Source organism: Mastomys coucha, unplaced genomic scaffold (genome assembly GCF_008632895.1).
Source record: "Mastomys coucha isolate ucsf_1 unplaced genomic scaffold, UCSF_Mcou_1 pScaffold3, whole genome shotgun sequence".
NCBI classification, from domain to species: domain Eukaryota; kingdom Metazoa; phylum Chordata; class Mammalia; order Rodentia; family Muridae; genus Mastomys; species Mastomys coucha.
Genome location: NW_022196909.1, coordinates 43,973,672 through 43,987,266, shown reverse-complemented (window position 1 = coordinate 43,987,266; position 13,595 = coordinate 43,973,672). Strand labels below are relative to the sequence as shown.

Genomic DNA, 13,595 nt, shown 5'->3' with positions numbered 1-13,595 from the left:
TCCCAGCACTGAGGGCCATGGGCACAGCTCTCAGCCCAGAAGAGACTGCTGTTGACTGACGGTGTCTATAGGGATGATCTCTGATCAAGCTAAAGGGCATAGTGGGCATGTATGAAGGGGACCCTTAGAAACAGGCTGGCAAGGTGACAGGAATCAAAGGAGAAGATGGGGATGGGAGGAGAAAGGAGGGGAGGGGAAGGGATAGAAAAGAAAGAGAGGGCCGGAGGAGGGAGGTGGGGAAGAGAGGAGATGAGAGAGGAAGGACCCTAGGTGAGGAAGGATGAGACTGAAGTGAGGAAGGGGGAGAAAGGAGGGGAGAGGGGGAAGGAAAAGGTGGGAGAGAGGGAGGCAGGGTAGAGGAAGGAAGAGAGGGGCGAGAGAACGGGATAGAGGAAGGTGGGCAGAGAAAGCAGGAGGAAGTGGGAGGGAGAAAGAGGAGAGCCTGGGAGCCAGGAATAATGGGGGAAAGGCTGGGAGGGAGGGGACAGAAATGAGAGAAGGAAGAGGAGAAAGGGTGGGGAGGGAGGGAGCCGAGCGGGAGTGAGGAGGGGGAGAGGCGTTTGGGAGGAGCCCTGGAGAGAAAGGAGGAGGATGGAGAAGGGGAGGGGTTGAAGAAAGGAGGGGAGGGGAGAGGAAGACATGGAAGGGCGGGGCGGGCCAGCGCCGTGGGAGGAGGGGCGTGTGGAGGCCGAGAGCTGCCAGCTCTGGTTGGCTGGCCGCCCCCGCCCCTCCTCCGCCCCTCCCCCCCGCCCCCGCCCTCCCGGCGCGGCGGCCGCGGCGAGAAAGTAAGGTGAAAAAGTCCAAGTGCAGCTGCGGGAGCGATGGGGGCCGGCTCCTCAAGCTACCGGCCCAAGGCCATCTACCTGGACATCGATGGACGCATCCAGAAGGTACCCTGATTTCCCCCTCCCTCCGCGGCCTCCGTGCGCCCTAATAGGCGCAGGTGTCCCCACCGCGGGCTCGGAGCCCACGGACCCGAGCAGGTCTTGGCGGCTCGCCCCGGGAGACACCGCAGCCTGCGGTGCAGACCCGCGGGGCTGGTTCCAGGTGGAGGGTGACAGTCTTGGGGGATCCTGCCGCTGCACCTTGTGGCCTCGCGGGGACTGAAGGGACCCGCTTTGGGTTCTGCTGTACGCTGCCCTCCCAACCAACTTGAGCCACGTAGGAGTGCGGTTCGCCACAGACCCTTTTTTGTTCGTGGCCCCTCCTCTTCTAAAGACCCTTCTCTGGACACAGGGTGCCCTTGACTTCTGTTGATTTTGACAAAGGGACAATGGGCAAGCTGGCCTGGAGGACGGTTTGGGAGGGGGGTGGGTGTCTCGTTAGCTCCTCCTAAAGTGCCTATGGAAACGCCTGTTGTGGGGAAATTGCATCCGGACCGCAGCTGGACATCTCAGGGAAGCCGGGCAGCTTGCTGTGGACCCAGCAAAGGATGCCAACCAAGGAGGGCTGCTTGCAGGGTGTGGGCCCTCCTTTCTCAGGTGTGCGCTCTCTTGGCTGGCTGACTGGCTGGCTTGCTTCGCCAGTAGGAGAAACCTACCTTCCACCCTCAGCCTGATCCCTCCTCCAAGGTGGCCCCTTTGATAGGCTCGGTGACTTGGGGGTGGCCTGGGAGGCACCTTCAAGCATCACTGGTCAGCCTCTTACTTAAGCAGGAAGGGCAGGTGCAGGACCAGATCCAGGCTCCTGACTCTAAAGGCACAACTACGGGAGATCTTCCTCCCAGAGGAAGGGAGGGCTCTCCTTGGGAGTCTTCCTGCTTCAGTCCACGGGAGCACAGATGTGTTCATGTATGTGTATGCAGTGTGTATACAAAGCACATACCTGTACACATACATTTCCCCCTACCCTGCTAAATGAGAATTTATTAAAGCTTTTTTTTTTGTTTTTGTTTTTGTTTTGTTTTAATTTTGGCCCAAGCGATGGAACCCTGGGCTTCGCGCGTGTGGGGCAGCCAGACACTTTGTCACTAAGTCATATGGCTGGCCTTCTTTTATCTTCTTTCATAAGGAGAGATGGGATGTCACCTGGCCAGCATTGGTAGGGCCTTCCTAAAACCTCCCCAAAGGTCCCCCAAAGATCTGCTCAGCGATGGACGGAAAGTAGAAGAAAGTGACCAGACTGGTCTGTCACTGTGGGTTAAGATGGGCTTTTCCAGTGGATGCGACTAAACTTGGATAACCCTCTGGAAAGGCCAACCCCAGGATGGGTGGGGACAGGTACCTGCGCTAGACTAAAAAAGTCATACTCTTGGGTGGAGACAGGCCTGATGTGGGTGCTGGGCTCTGCTGCTCTGGGCTCCTCTGGTTGGCATCCCTCTCTATGAAGGGATCGTCGTATCTGTTTTATAGACTGTAATGAGAGTTAAATGGGAGATACAAACAGTGCTTGGAACACTGTGGAACACAAGAGGCATTATTCTTTCTGTCTCTGCCTGTTCATAAACATCTTTGCACCCGCACCGCGGGGCAGAGGTTGGTGGAGCAAGCGGGCTTCCACCCTGTCCCTGTGGTCAACTCATCACTGATCTTAGGCACTCTGTCATTAGCACTGGGTGCTGAGGTAAACCTTTCCCCTGGTGAGAATCAGGTCTTTGGGTCCCCCACCCCCCACCCCCGAGTCTGTGTCTGCTTCTCAGACTCCACGCCCTGCAGCCCTGTACCCGACCGTGCTGCTGGGACCTCATACATCAGTGCAGAGCCTTTCCTCTTCCTAGGCACTGGGCACATCTGAAAGTTCCCAGCATGCAACTGTTCCTGGCTTGCATTTACCCACTCTATCTCCTCTCCATGCGAAGTCAAGGAGCAAGCCACCGTTGCTTCTGGAGAAAAGGCTTGGGATGAGATAAGGGTGTATATGTTGCTCTCTGTCATCTTGGTGAGGAGCTCGCTCAGGGCTCCTGCCAACTCCTAGTCCTCACAACTTCAGGCAGTCAAGGGAGCGGCCATATTGCTAACACTAGCTTTTGCCAGCGGTGACCTGCCCAGCAAAACTCAGGGAGAAGACTTCAGGCCCTCTTGGACTTACCAGGGTTGGACTCAAAGGAATCAGTGTAAGCAGTTCGGCTGCCACTGCTTGGTGCTGTCTTTTGTGTATGGAGACAATTCCAGATGCACACAGCGCTCAGCTTTCTTTAACAGGGATGGCAGCAAGAATTTGGGGGCGGGAATTCTAGCTTCTATCACTGGGGCATTTCATGTACAAGATAGGAGAGCCCCCAAGGACTTGTCCTCCCGAACCCTACGAAAAATCTGTAGGGCCCTTAGGTGGGCGAATACCATGCATTCCCAGGGTCTCACTTCTCGGGACCTTCACTTCCCATCTCTGCTTAGGTTAGTTGCCATGTCTGTTTTCTCAGCTGTGAGGTGAGGGTAGGAGCGGGCATGCTGGGGTACAGCTTAGATGGATGAGGCCGATCAGGTAGCCAGTGAGCCCCCACACACACTCTCAAGTTGGATGTTGGAGCCTGGGGTCCAGAGTGATGGAGGACCCCATCATGCATTAGCTCAAGGTACGGCATTAGCAGGTGTGAGCCATCGCTGCCCCTCTGACCTGAGGATGGCGAGCTCACGAAGGGTAGGTACCGTTAAGTCATTTCTAGCTGGCTAAGACATTATAGAAGGACATGACAGAGTCTGCATTATTGGTGGGGGCCTTGTGGATTCACGCCCTTCCTCTGTCAAGATAGGGAGGTCTCCCGACTGGGACATACTGGATTACAGCCTTCCAAATAGCCGAGGTACAGTGTGGCTTTGTCCAACCAAGTCTCTACATGCCTGTCCCACTGTTCCTTGGCTTGCCAGGACGCACAGATGGGGACCAAGAGGTCCTCAAGTAGGCCATTAAAGAAGCAGGGAGTTGGGAGTCTGATCTGCTCCCTAGAAAGGAGTCTTCCTCTATCTTTGTCCTGAGGGTTCTCTTATGCCCTTTCTTAGCTTCCCACTTGAGGGGGAGGGGAGGCTCATACCCCCCAGACCTCCATACTTGGTCCTTTATCTTATCTGCAGGGGACGAGAATACTGGGCTTAGCCACTTAAGGATGACAAGCCTATGAGGCACTTTGCATCAGAGAGCCAGAGAGCCCCTGCCTGGTAGCCTTCCTGGGCCTGGGTTTGCAGACTTGTGGGGGAAGCATAAGAGGCCTTTGGGGGTCCCTCAGGCCAACCGGCCCTGGGTTGGTTGAAAAGCCAGTGGCTAGGCAACGGGGAAGCCTGTTGGAGCCTGGCCCTGGGCCCTGGTCTGGTAAGGGCCTCTCCTCTGCCACTCTAAGCTGCTTGCCTGTGGCTTTGTTCCAGCCCATCTCTGCAGCTGGAACCCTGGTCTTACAATGGAAACAGCCACTTGAGTTTTGCTGAGCTGTTTGTGTTTGAAATGGGAAAAAAGTCACAGGCAGGGCACGGTAGCGTGAGGAAGCTGGTCCGTATCCTGGTTTGAAATGGTCTGCCTTCTGGGGATGTGGCTGCTTGGCCTTTGTCCTGCTGGAGTGCAGAGCTCAAGGTGCCAAGGCCTGCTTTGGGCTTGGCACCACGCTCCTGGGCTCCACCCGGCCTGGTCCTATCATGTCTTTATGGACCTGACAGGCCCTGACCTGCTGTCTCCCCTCCACCCTGTGTGCCCTGCATTGCCCTGCTGGATGGCTCACTGGGACTGGGGTCCCCTGCTCGCTGCTTCTCTGACATCCTCTGCCCTGCCTAGGCCTTTTCCAGCTGCTCAGGGTCCTCGGGAACTCAGGTTTCTTTCCTAGCCTGTGGCTCCCTCTCTTGAGTGGTCCTGCTTTCTGCTGTTGGAAGGATGTACCTGTCTCAGCGTGGTCCTGTGGTGAGCATCGGGCCACCTACAGTGTCCCCTGGTTCTGACTGTTCTGTCCTTCCCTAGGATAGTCTGTCTTGCCTTTCACTTCAGAACAGATGGGCCTGCCTGTCCAGACACACAATGGCTGTCTTGCCATTGTCTGATGTTCTCTCTCTTTGTTTTAAAAGGTCTATTTTATTTAGGTGAGTACACTGTAGCTGTCTTCAGACACACCAGAAGAGGGCATCAGATCCCATTACAGATGGTTGTGAGCCATCATGTAGTTGCTGGGACTTGAACTTAGGACCTCTGGAAGTGCAGTCAGTGTTTTTAACCGCTAAGCCATCTCTCCAGCCCCTCATCTTTTCTTTTTCTTTTCCTTCCTTCCTTCCTTCCTTCCTTCCTTCCTTCCTTCCTTCCTTCCTTCCTTCCTTCCTTTCTTTCTTTCTTTCTTTCTTTCTTTCTTTCTTTTGGTTTTTGAGACAGGGTTTTTCTGTATAGCCCTGGCTGTCCTGGAACTCACTCTGTAGACCAGGCTGGCCTTGAACTCAGAAATCCGCACCTGCCTCTGCCTCCCAAGTGCTGGGACTAAAAGTGTGCGCCACCACCGCCCAACAAGATTTATTTTTGTATCTAAGTACACTGTAGCTGTCTTCAGACACTCCAGAAGAGGGCATCAGACCTTATTATGGATGGTTGTGAGCCACCATGTGGTTGCTGGGATTTGAACTCAGGACCTTCGGAAGAGCAGTCGGTGCTCTTAATCGTTGAGCCATCTCTCCAGTCCATCTTTCCTTACTCATATCCACTGTCGTCTCCCTCATCAGACCAGGTTCAGCAGCTCCCCTTGGCTCGCCCTCAGCAGTTAGCAGAACAACCCATGTGTCTTCCTGTGCTATATTTATATCTTAGATTCTCTAAACAGATAACAGGCAGAGCACCTTGAGTGCAGTGAGCCAGACGAAGAGGGATGTCCTCGTCTTTCAGAGGCCCAGTGTGAAGCTAGGGAGGGAGCAGAGGTCATATGGATGGCCAGCTCTGTGTCTATCCTGACCACTGGCCTGAGATAGCCCCCCAGGTCTCTGCTAGGATCAGAGCTGGCTGTGAAGATAAGCAGATCACCTCAATGTTCAGTTCCTTTTGCAATAAGCAAACTGCTGTTAAGGGCCTGATGGGACCACAGTAGGAGCATCCTAGAAGGACCTTGGAAGGTCACTGAGAAATCAGAGACCAGCCTTTGGCCCCTCCTTCCATGCCCAGCTTTGATCCGAGGTTCCTCTCAAGCCAAACATTCCCAGCGACCTTTGACCTGGAGGGGATGCTGCAGGCTCCAACCTAAGCTTGACACTGTCAGAGGTGACTGTTGATAACCTGCAGCCCTCTGGAAACACTGGTGGTGTTTCCCTGTGGCACTGCTCTTGATGGTTACAGAGCAGTGTCCCTTTAATGTTGTACAATATAACATATTAGATCAAATACTTATTAGGTCCTGGTAACTGAGGTGAATCTGAGCATTATTATTTTGCATGCCTTTGTGGCAAATAAGAAAAACAAACAAAAATGATGATGAGAGACTCCATATTAGGGTCACTCACAGCATTCAATTCTGCTTGTGCCCGACGGGGAGGTGGTGTCTTACTTTGGTTTCTGCGGCTGTGATGAGCGCCATGACCAAAAGCAACTTGGAAAAGAAAGAATTCATTTGGCTTATGTTTCGGGTCACAGTCCATCTCTGAGGGAAGTCTTGGCAGGAACTGAAGTAGAAAACTATGGAGAAATGCAGCTACCCTGGCTTATGTTCTGTCTCCTGAGGGCTGGGATTAAAGGCGTACCCTACCTCACCTAACTCTGCTTTCTTTTTTTAAAAGATTTATTTATTTATTTATTTTATGTATATGAGTACACTGTAGCTGTACAGATGGTTGTGAGCCGTCATGTGGTTGCTGGGACTTGAACTCAGGACCTCTGCTCACTCTGGCCCAGCTCACTCCGGCCCAAAGATTTATTATATGTAAGTACACTGTAACTCTCTTCAGACACACCAGAAGAGGGCGTAGATCTCATTATGGATGGTTGTGAGCCACCATGTGGTTGCCGGGATTTGAACTTGGGACCTTCGGAAGAACAGTCAGTGCTCTTACCCACTGAGCCATTTCTCCAGCCTTCTGCTGGTTTTCTTATACAGTCCAGGCCTTTCTGTCCATGGCACTGCTCATGGTGGGCTGGGACCTCCTATTTCAAATCAACCATCAAAGCGATTCCCCATAGAGATGGCCACAGGCCAGTCTGATCTGGCACTCCCTTGAGACTCTCTCTTACCAAGGGACTCTTGGTTGTATGGGTTGACAGCAAAAACCAGTCAGGACAAAGCTGAATGGTAATGTCACATGCTGTGGCGGCACATGCCTTTAATCCCAGCACTCCCGAGGCAGAGGCAGGCGGATCTCTGAGTTCGAGGCCAACCTGGTCTGCAGAGTGAATTCTAGGACAGCTAGCAGCTAAACAGAGAATTCACCTCCCAACCCCCAAATAGCCTAACCAGGACAGATGTGAAAGTCATTTTCTTCTCTCTGCATAGTGACATTCCCACTAAACTAGGTGATGCCCAGCTGCTCCTCAGGACTAAGTGACCCATTTCTCAATACCTTTCACACCCTGAGACCCGGCAAGTTCAAGGTCCCAGAGGAAGCCGTGGCACATCTTGTCTCTCACAGTTCTCCCAGATCCACTGAGCCTGCCCCAAAGCAGCCACAAACAGAAAGACAGGACTAAAGGACCTTGTGCTCCAGCCGCTCCCATCTGATTTACATACCTGTTGGGACCAGTTCGTGGCCAGAGTCAAAGGGGCCAGAGACCTCACCAGAATGCATTATGGGTGAGGGCCCCTCTGTCCTCAGAAATATATAAAACACAGCTGTGGTCCCTGGTGGAGTTCCCTCAAGAGCATAGGAAGGCCACACTCAGCGGAACTGACATGCAGACCAGAGATGATGCTGGTACAGTTCTCAGTGCCAGTAATAGGAACACCTGGGGCGTCCCCGCTGGACTCTGCTCAGATGACTGTCTGTCTGAGTGGCAGGTGTGCCCCTGGCCCCTCACTGTACAGGAAAGCCCCCTCCCATCCAGTCATCAGGCTGCCGATAACCCAGCAAGCCGCACCCCTGAGAGACAGGGGTGGGGGGAGCAGGGGTGGGGGGACGATAGGGAGGACCGACTGAGTCACCAGGGAAACACCTCCTTGCAGGGTCCCTGCCCTGACGGCTCCATTTCGAGACCTGCCCTGGGCACAGGGCTCCAACCTCCCAGGAGTTCAGCCGCAGCCTGGCAATTCCACCCACAGGAACTGCACTCTGTGACCTGACCGACTCCTAGGGTCTGAGAAGTGACCATGACCTCTGACAGCCCAGGGCGTCGCATCTCCTACGTGTGCAGTGGCATACCCTGAGCGCAGGCAGCTGGTGTTCATGCTGGAAGCCCAGGGAGTATGCAGTTGTGTGTAACCTCTCCGTCTCACCCTGCACACCTCTATGCCTCTTCCCCAGTCACACGCTGGGACCATCTGTCCCAAACAGAAACTCCCTGTAGCTGTTATTCTTTGCCCTTTAGACCCGCTGTCTGATTTGTTTCTAAATGCGATAAACTATATGTAACACGGTTAAATGCTTGGCTCAGCAGCCCTAACTCACAGTGCCCTGTGGATGGCACTGAGGAGACTGGAAGGGAAGAGAGCCCCACCGAAGGCTCGGGTGGAACAAGACACACTGACCTCATATCCCTGGCTTTGTGTGTGTGTGTGTGTGTGTGTGTGTGTGTGTGTGTGTTGTGGGATGAAAGCATTGCCCAGGGGCAGAGTGATGATTCTGTAAGCAAAGCCAACTTGGCAGTGAGAGGAACTATGTAGAAGGAAGATTTCCACTCTACCACACTGCCACCTGGCCCCTTGACAAGTTCCCAGCCCCTCACTGACAGCCTCGCGGGGCTGGCCAGCCTTCCACGGGGCTTTGGGAAAACAGAGCTCACCTGTGCAGAGGTGGAAGTTGGGAATCTGTTGAGCCCACGACTCTGACGTGTGGGCAGGCTGCTCCTCCGCAGTTGTTTGAGCTGAGAGTCTAGAAGTCACCCTAAAAAGTATCCAAGGGTAGCCACATGGGCCTGTTTATAGTCAGGTAGCCAGTTGCCTACAGCTGATTGTATTTATTTAGTATTTATTCTGATGAAGTGGTCATTGCTGGCGACCAGTTACTCAGGATGTCTCCCATGATGCCTTTCTCTGCCGTCGTTTCTCTAGCCTCAAACACAGCCAGGAGAGTGGCACATTTGGTATTACTGCCTAGTGGGCTTCAGTGTCTCCCAACCTGGAACTCACATTCCTAAGGAGCCCGTGGCTGGGAAGGCTGGGTTTCAGGACCCAGCCCGCTGCTCACGAGCAAAGTCATGCCCTTCCTATGGGGCTGGGTCAAAGCTTAAGCTGTGATTAAAGGCTAGAAAAGCTGTGACTGTGTGTGCTTGGAAACATCTGAGACTCGCTGTGAGAGCCGAGGGTGCCACCATTGCTAAAGGACAGGAAAGCAATACCTCCGAGTCTGGCTATGGAGCCAGCCGGTGACCACCAACTGCCTCTGGGCGTCTGTATCGATTATCTTTCCGTTGCTGTGACAAAAGACCAGGGCCAAGGCAACTTATAGGGAGAAGGGTTTATTTGGCTTATGGGTCCAGGGAACTGAGAGTCTGTTGTGGGGGAGGGGTGTGGCCGGCGAGCAGCAGGCCTGGTGGCAAGAGCTAGATGCGGTTCACACCTGGAACTAGTTCACACCCGGAACTGCAAAGCCTGAAGCTAGTGGTAGCAGGGCAGGACCATAAATTCTAAAAGCCACCCTATTGGCATACTTCCTTCATCGGCTCCACCGACTGGGGATCAAGTATTTAAACACCCTAGACGGTGGATGACATCTTATGCGAACAACCACAGTCTATGGGGCAAGTTCTCCCCTGGGCCCCTGTGACCTAGGCTGAGCCCTTCAAAGCCAGTGTGTGGGATGACACAGATGTCTGTGTCGTCATTGATAGGCCGGATGGAGTAGTAGTTCAGGGAGGAACTCCAGAGGCAGCATGGGCAGATCGGTCACTTCTGGTCTGTAATGACAGAATTACCATGACCAAAGCAGCTTAGAGGATAAAGGGGGCTTGTCTTAGCAAACAGGGGGTTTCAGCATAGAAATTGAGTCCTGGAGGTTGAAAGTGCAAGGACATAATGTCTCGAGGCTGCTTCCTGCCCCCCCCCCCCGGCCCCTTTCCTTGACTTGCGGGCAGTATCATCCGGGGCCCTTACATGGACGTCCTTCTGTATGTGTGTGTGGTATGTGTGTGTCTATGCCCTGCTCTCCTCCTGGAAAGTTATCAGTCGTGTTAGATCTCTCCGACATTCTCACCAGGACAGCTGTGACTCCGTCACCTCGTGAAGCCCTCGTCTCTGGAACTCAGTCTAAAGTGCGGGGAGTCCAGGGGGTTGAGGGAGACACAATCCAACCCCCAGGGTCTCTTTGGAAAAGTAGAGACAAATACTTCCCTGCCCGCCTCCCAGTGACAAAAGGAAAGGAATGGACACAGGTCACCAGTGTTATTATGGTGACCCCGAGCCTCCCATCTGTGGTGGCTTCCCAGCTGCCCTGTGGCCCGGGCTGGCCATGCCTGCTTCTCCCCATACCAAGACAGATGGCTTCCCACTCACTACATAAACTTGCCTCTCCACCCTCTTGGCTCACGGAGGGCCAGATAAGGAAACTGCAAATACCTGGAATGTTTTGCAGCCAAAAATGTTCTGAGGAGCCCCCCAACCTCCTACCCCCAGATGCCTACAAGCCTACTTGGCCTAACTCTTCAGGTGCCAAATCTGTCGAGGAGGGGGTGGTATCCATGGGTATCAAAAGGGAAAGATGGTAAAGCTCCTGGCAGGCAGAACGGAGAGCCCAGTGTGGGCATGACCCTTAGCTGGACAGGCCGGTGGAGCACGGTACTTTGAGGGGGGGCTTAAATTATACTGAAAGCAATACATTCTAACACTGGCTATATGTGCTGTAGGGTGACATTTGAGGGACCCAGGCCACGAAGGCATCACTAGTCCCTCTCTAGAAGGAAAGCACTGCCTGTTTTTCAGACATATCATGAGAGCTCTCGTCATGGGAGTTTCTGTTTGAGGTCTTAGACCCTCGACTCCCAGCAGGCGTCCCTTACTAGCCACACCTGAGCCCTCTTCAGTCACCATAGACTCCACCTCCACGACTCCTCCTGCTTCTTCTCTGACCATCATCATCCATATAGCTTGGCTGTCTGCTGCCTCTGCCTCTGTTTCTACGCTCATTGAATAAACAGGACTTCCCACTGTGGCTCCAGTCATGGCAGGATCCATGGCTGCCTGTCCTATCCAGTCTTCTACCACAGTTTCTTTTGTTTGTTTGTTTGTTTTTTTGTTGTTGTTGTTTCGAGACAGGGTTTCTCTGTGTAGCCCTGGCTGTCCTGGAATTCATTCTGTAGACCAGGCTGGCCTCGAACTCAGAAATCCACCTGCCTCTGCCTCCCAAGTGCTGGGATGAAAGGCGTGCGCCACCACTGCCCAGCTCTACCACAGTTTCTAAGGAGGAAAGTTTCTAGAGGTTTTTCCATCTTGAACAGCGTGACTTTGGCCCGTGGGGAGGTAGGGCATCGTGGTGGGGCATTGTGTGGTAAGGTAGAGCCGCTCACCTCCTGGAGGGCAGGAAGTAGAGAACAGGCCAGCTTCCCTTCAAGGGCATAACCCCGAAGACCTCCTTCCACCAATGAGGCCGCATCTGCTGAAGGTTCTGCTACCTCTCAATGCCTTCATCAGCTGGGGATAAGCCTTTAGCCGGTGGGGAACACTGGAAAGCCCTAGCGTGGCCTGAGGTCTCTAAGCTTTCTACTGAATCTCGGGTTGGGGGTGGGGGGCGCTGCAAAGGATTCGCTCTGCTTCTTCATACCGCTCCATCCTCTGGTGCTGTCTTGACGTCAGGATTCTAGGGGCAGCCCGGTAAAAGAAAGCCACCAGATTGTCACTAGGAAAGCCCCCAGCAATGTCCCTCACAAACCAGCCCTCTGCCCTGAGCTCTGCAGAGCATGTTTCTTGGTCTTTTGATCTCTTTTTTTTTTTTCTCCCTTTCCAGTTAGCTCCTGTGATTCATTATTTATAGCGGTGACATTGGCTTCAGACACTAAAAGTGTTAAAAAAAAAAAAAAAGAAAAGAAAAAGAAAAAGAAAAAGAGAAAGCAAAGTGACCCCAGAGCTTTAACAAGAGAGACAAGTGTATCAAGCATGACAGACAAATCCAAGCAGAGGACCCTGAGACCGGCAGGGCGGGCAAGAACAGTCTGGTGGCAGCCAGGCAACCTAGGGAGCTGGAGGAGGCTCAGCGGATCAGAGTAGCCTTGCCCCACTTCCCAAAGTGGGGTTCCTGTAGACACCAGCCTCTTCTATTGGCGAGAGTTTTGGGGTTGTAGCCCATCAGAGAGATGGGTGTAACATCTGCCTGTCAGCATTGCCTGATGCTCCCAACACGCATGTCTTCCTGGATGACAGAGTACAGCATGCCTAGTATATACTCTGTGTGCTGAAAGAATACATACCCATTCGTCTTAGCCGGGGCTTCTATTCCTGCACAAAACATCATGACCAAGAAGCAAGCTGGGGAGGAAAGGGTTTATTCAACTTATACTTCCACACTGCTGTTCATCACCAAAGGAGGTCAGGACAGGAACTCACACACAGTAGGAATCTGGAAGCAGGAGCAGAGGCCATGGAGGGGTGCTGCTTCCTGGCTTGCTTCCCTTGGCTTGCTCAGCTTGCTTTCTTATAGAACCCAAGACTACCAGCCCAGGGATGGCACCACCCACATTGGGCCCTCCCACCCTTGATCACTAGTTGAGAAAAAAATGCCTTACAGCTGGATCTCATGGAGACATTTCCTCAAGGGAGGCTCCTTTCTCTGGGATAACTCCAGCTTGTGTCAAGTTGACACACAAAACCCAGCCAGTACACCATTGTCCCAAGCTCAGGGTCAGAGCTGGCATGGGACCAGGAACCCTGATGCTAGACTCCTTTTGCAGTGTAATTGGATCTTTCTAAGATAATGTATTCCACCCCCCCACACCCCCAGCCCCAACAACTTGGACTCAGGGATGAAGTTGGAAGCAGGTGGAGTTGGCGTTCCCACCCTGGGGGTAAGGAAGTCTTGGTACACTACCTCAGAACTATGTCTTCCATCAGTTGGATAGATGTGGTTTGGATATGAGTCCTCAAAGGCCCATGTGTTGGAGATTTGGTCTCCAGCCTGGGGCATCACTGAGAAGTAGAGGGATAGTTGGGAGATGGAGTCTAATGGGGGTATTTAGGGCACTGGAGGTACACACCTCTCAAAGGAGATGTTGGGAACTGGCGTCCTCCTCTTTCTCCCTTTCATTTCATGTCTAGAAGGCAAGCAATGATGCATCTCACTGCCTCGCAAGCAGGCTGCCTTACTGCTGGCTAACTGCAGACTAGAACCACTAAACCACAAGGCAAACCGTGCATCCCCTCAGTAAGCTGACTGTCCTGGCTCCAGGAAGGGAAAATTGGCTCACACAGTGGCCTATCTGGATCTCTCATTTCATGATCTCTCCAGGGACCGGGGATTGGCCCGGGTGTGCGGGGAGGATGAGGGCAGGATATCTGGGGGCTGGGTATATGCAGAACATCAGCTTCTCATGTAGGCAGCTCTGGACTTGGCTGCTCCCCTTCATGCGCTCAATGCGATGTG

At 53.3% G+C, this 13,595-nt stretch overlaps 1 protein-coding gene across 5 annotated transcripts in view; it reads left to right on the top strand.

The window, feature by feature from the left end:
- The first annotated feature begins 757 nt into the window (after positions 1-757).
- Pde9a (phosphodiesterase 9A) overlaps positions 758-13,595 on the top strand; it is a 91,139-nt gene continuing 78,301 nt past the window's right edge. For all 5 annotated transcript variants that reach the window (XM_031347066.1, XM_031347061.1, XM_031347062.1 and 2 more), the window contains exon 1: positions 758-890. In XM_031347066.1, the coding sequence (XP_031202926.1) occupies positions 822-890 (69 nt within the window). In that variant the 5' untranslated portion in view covers positions 758-821. The remainder of the gene's footprint in view (positions 891-13,595) is intronic.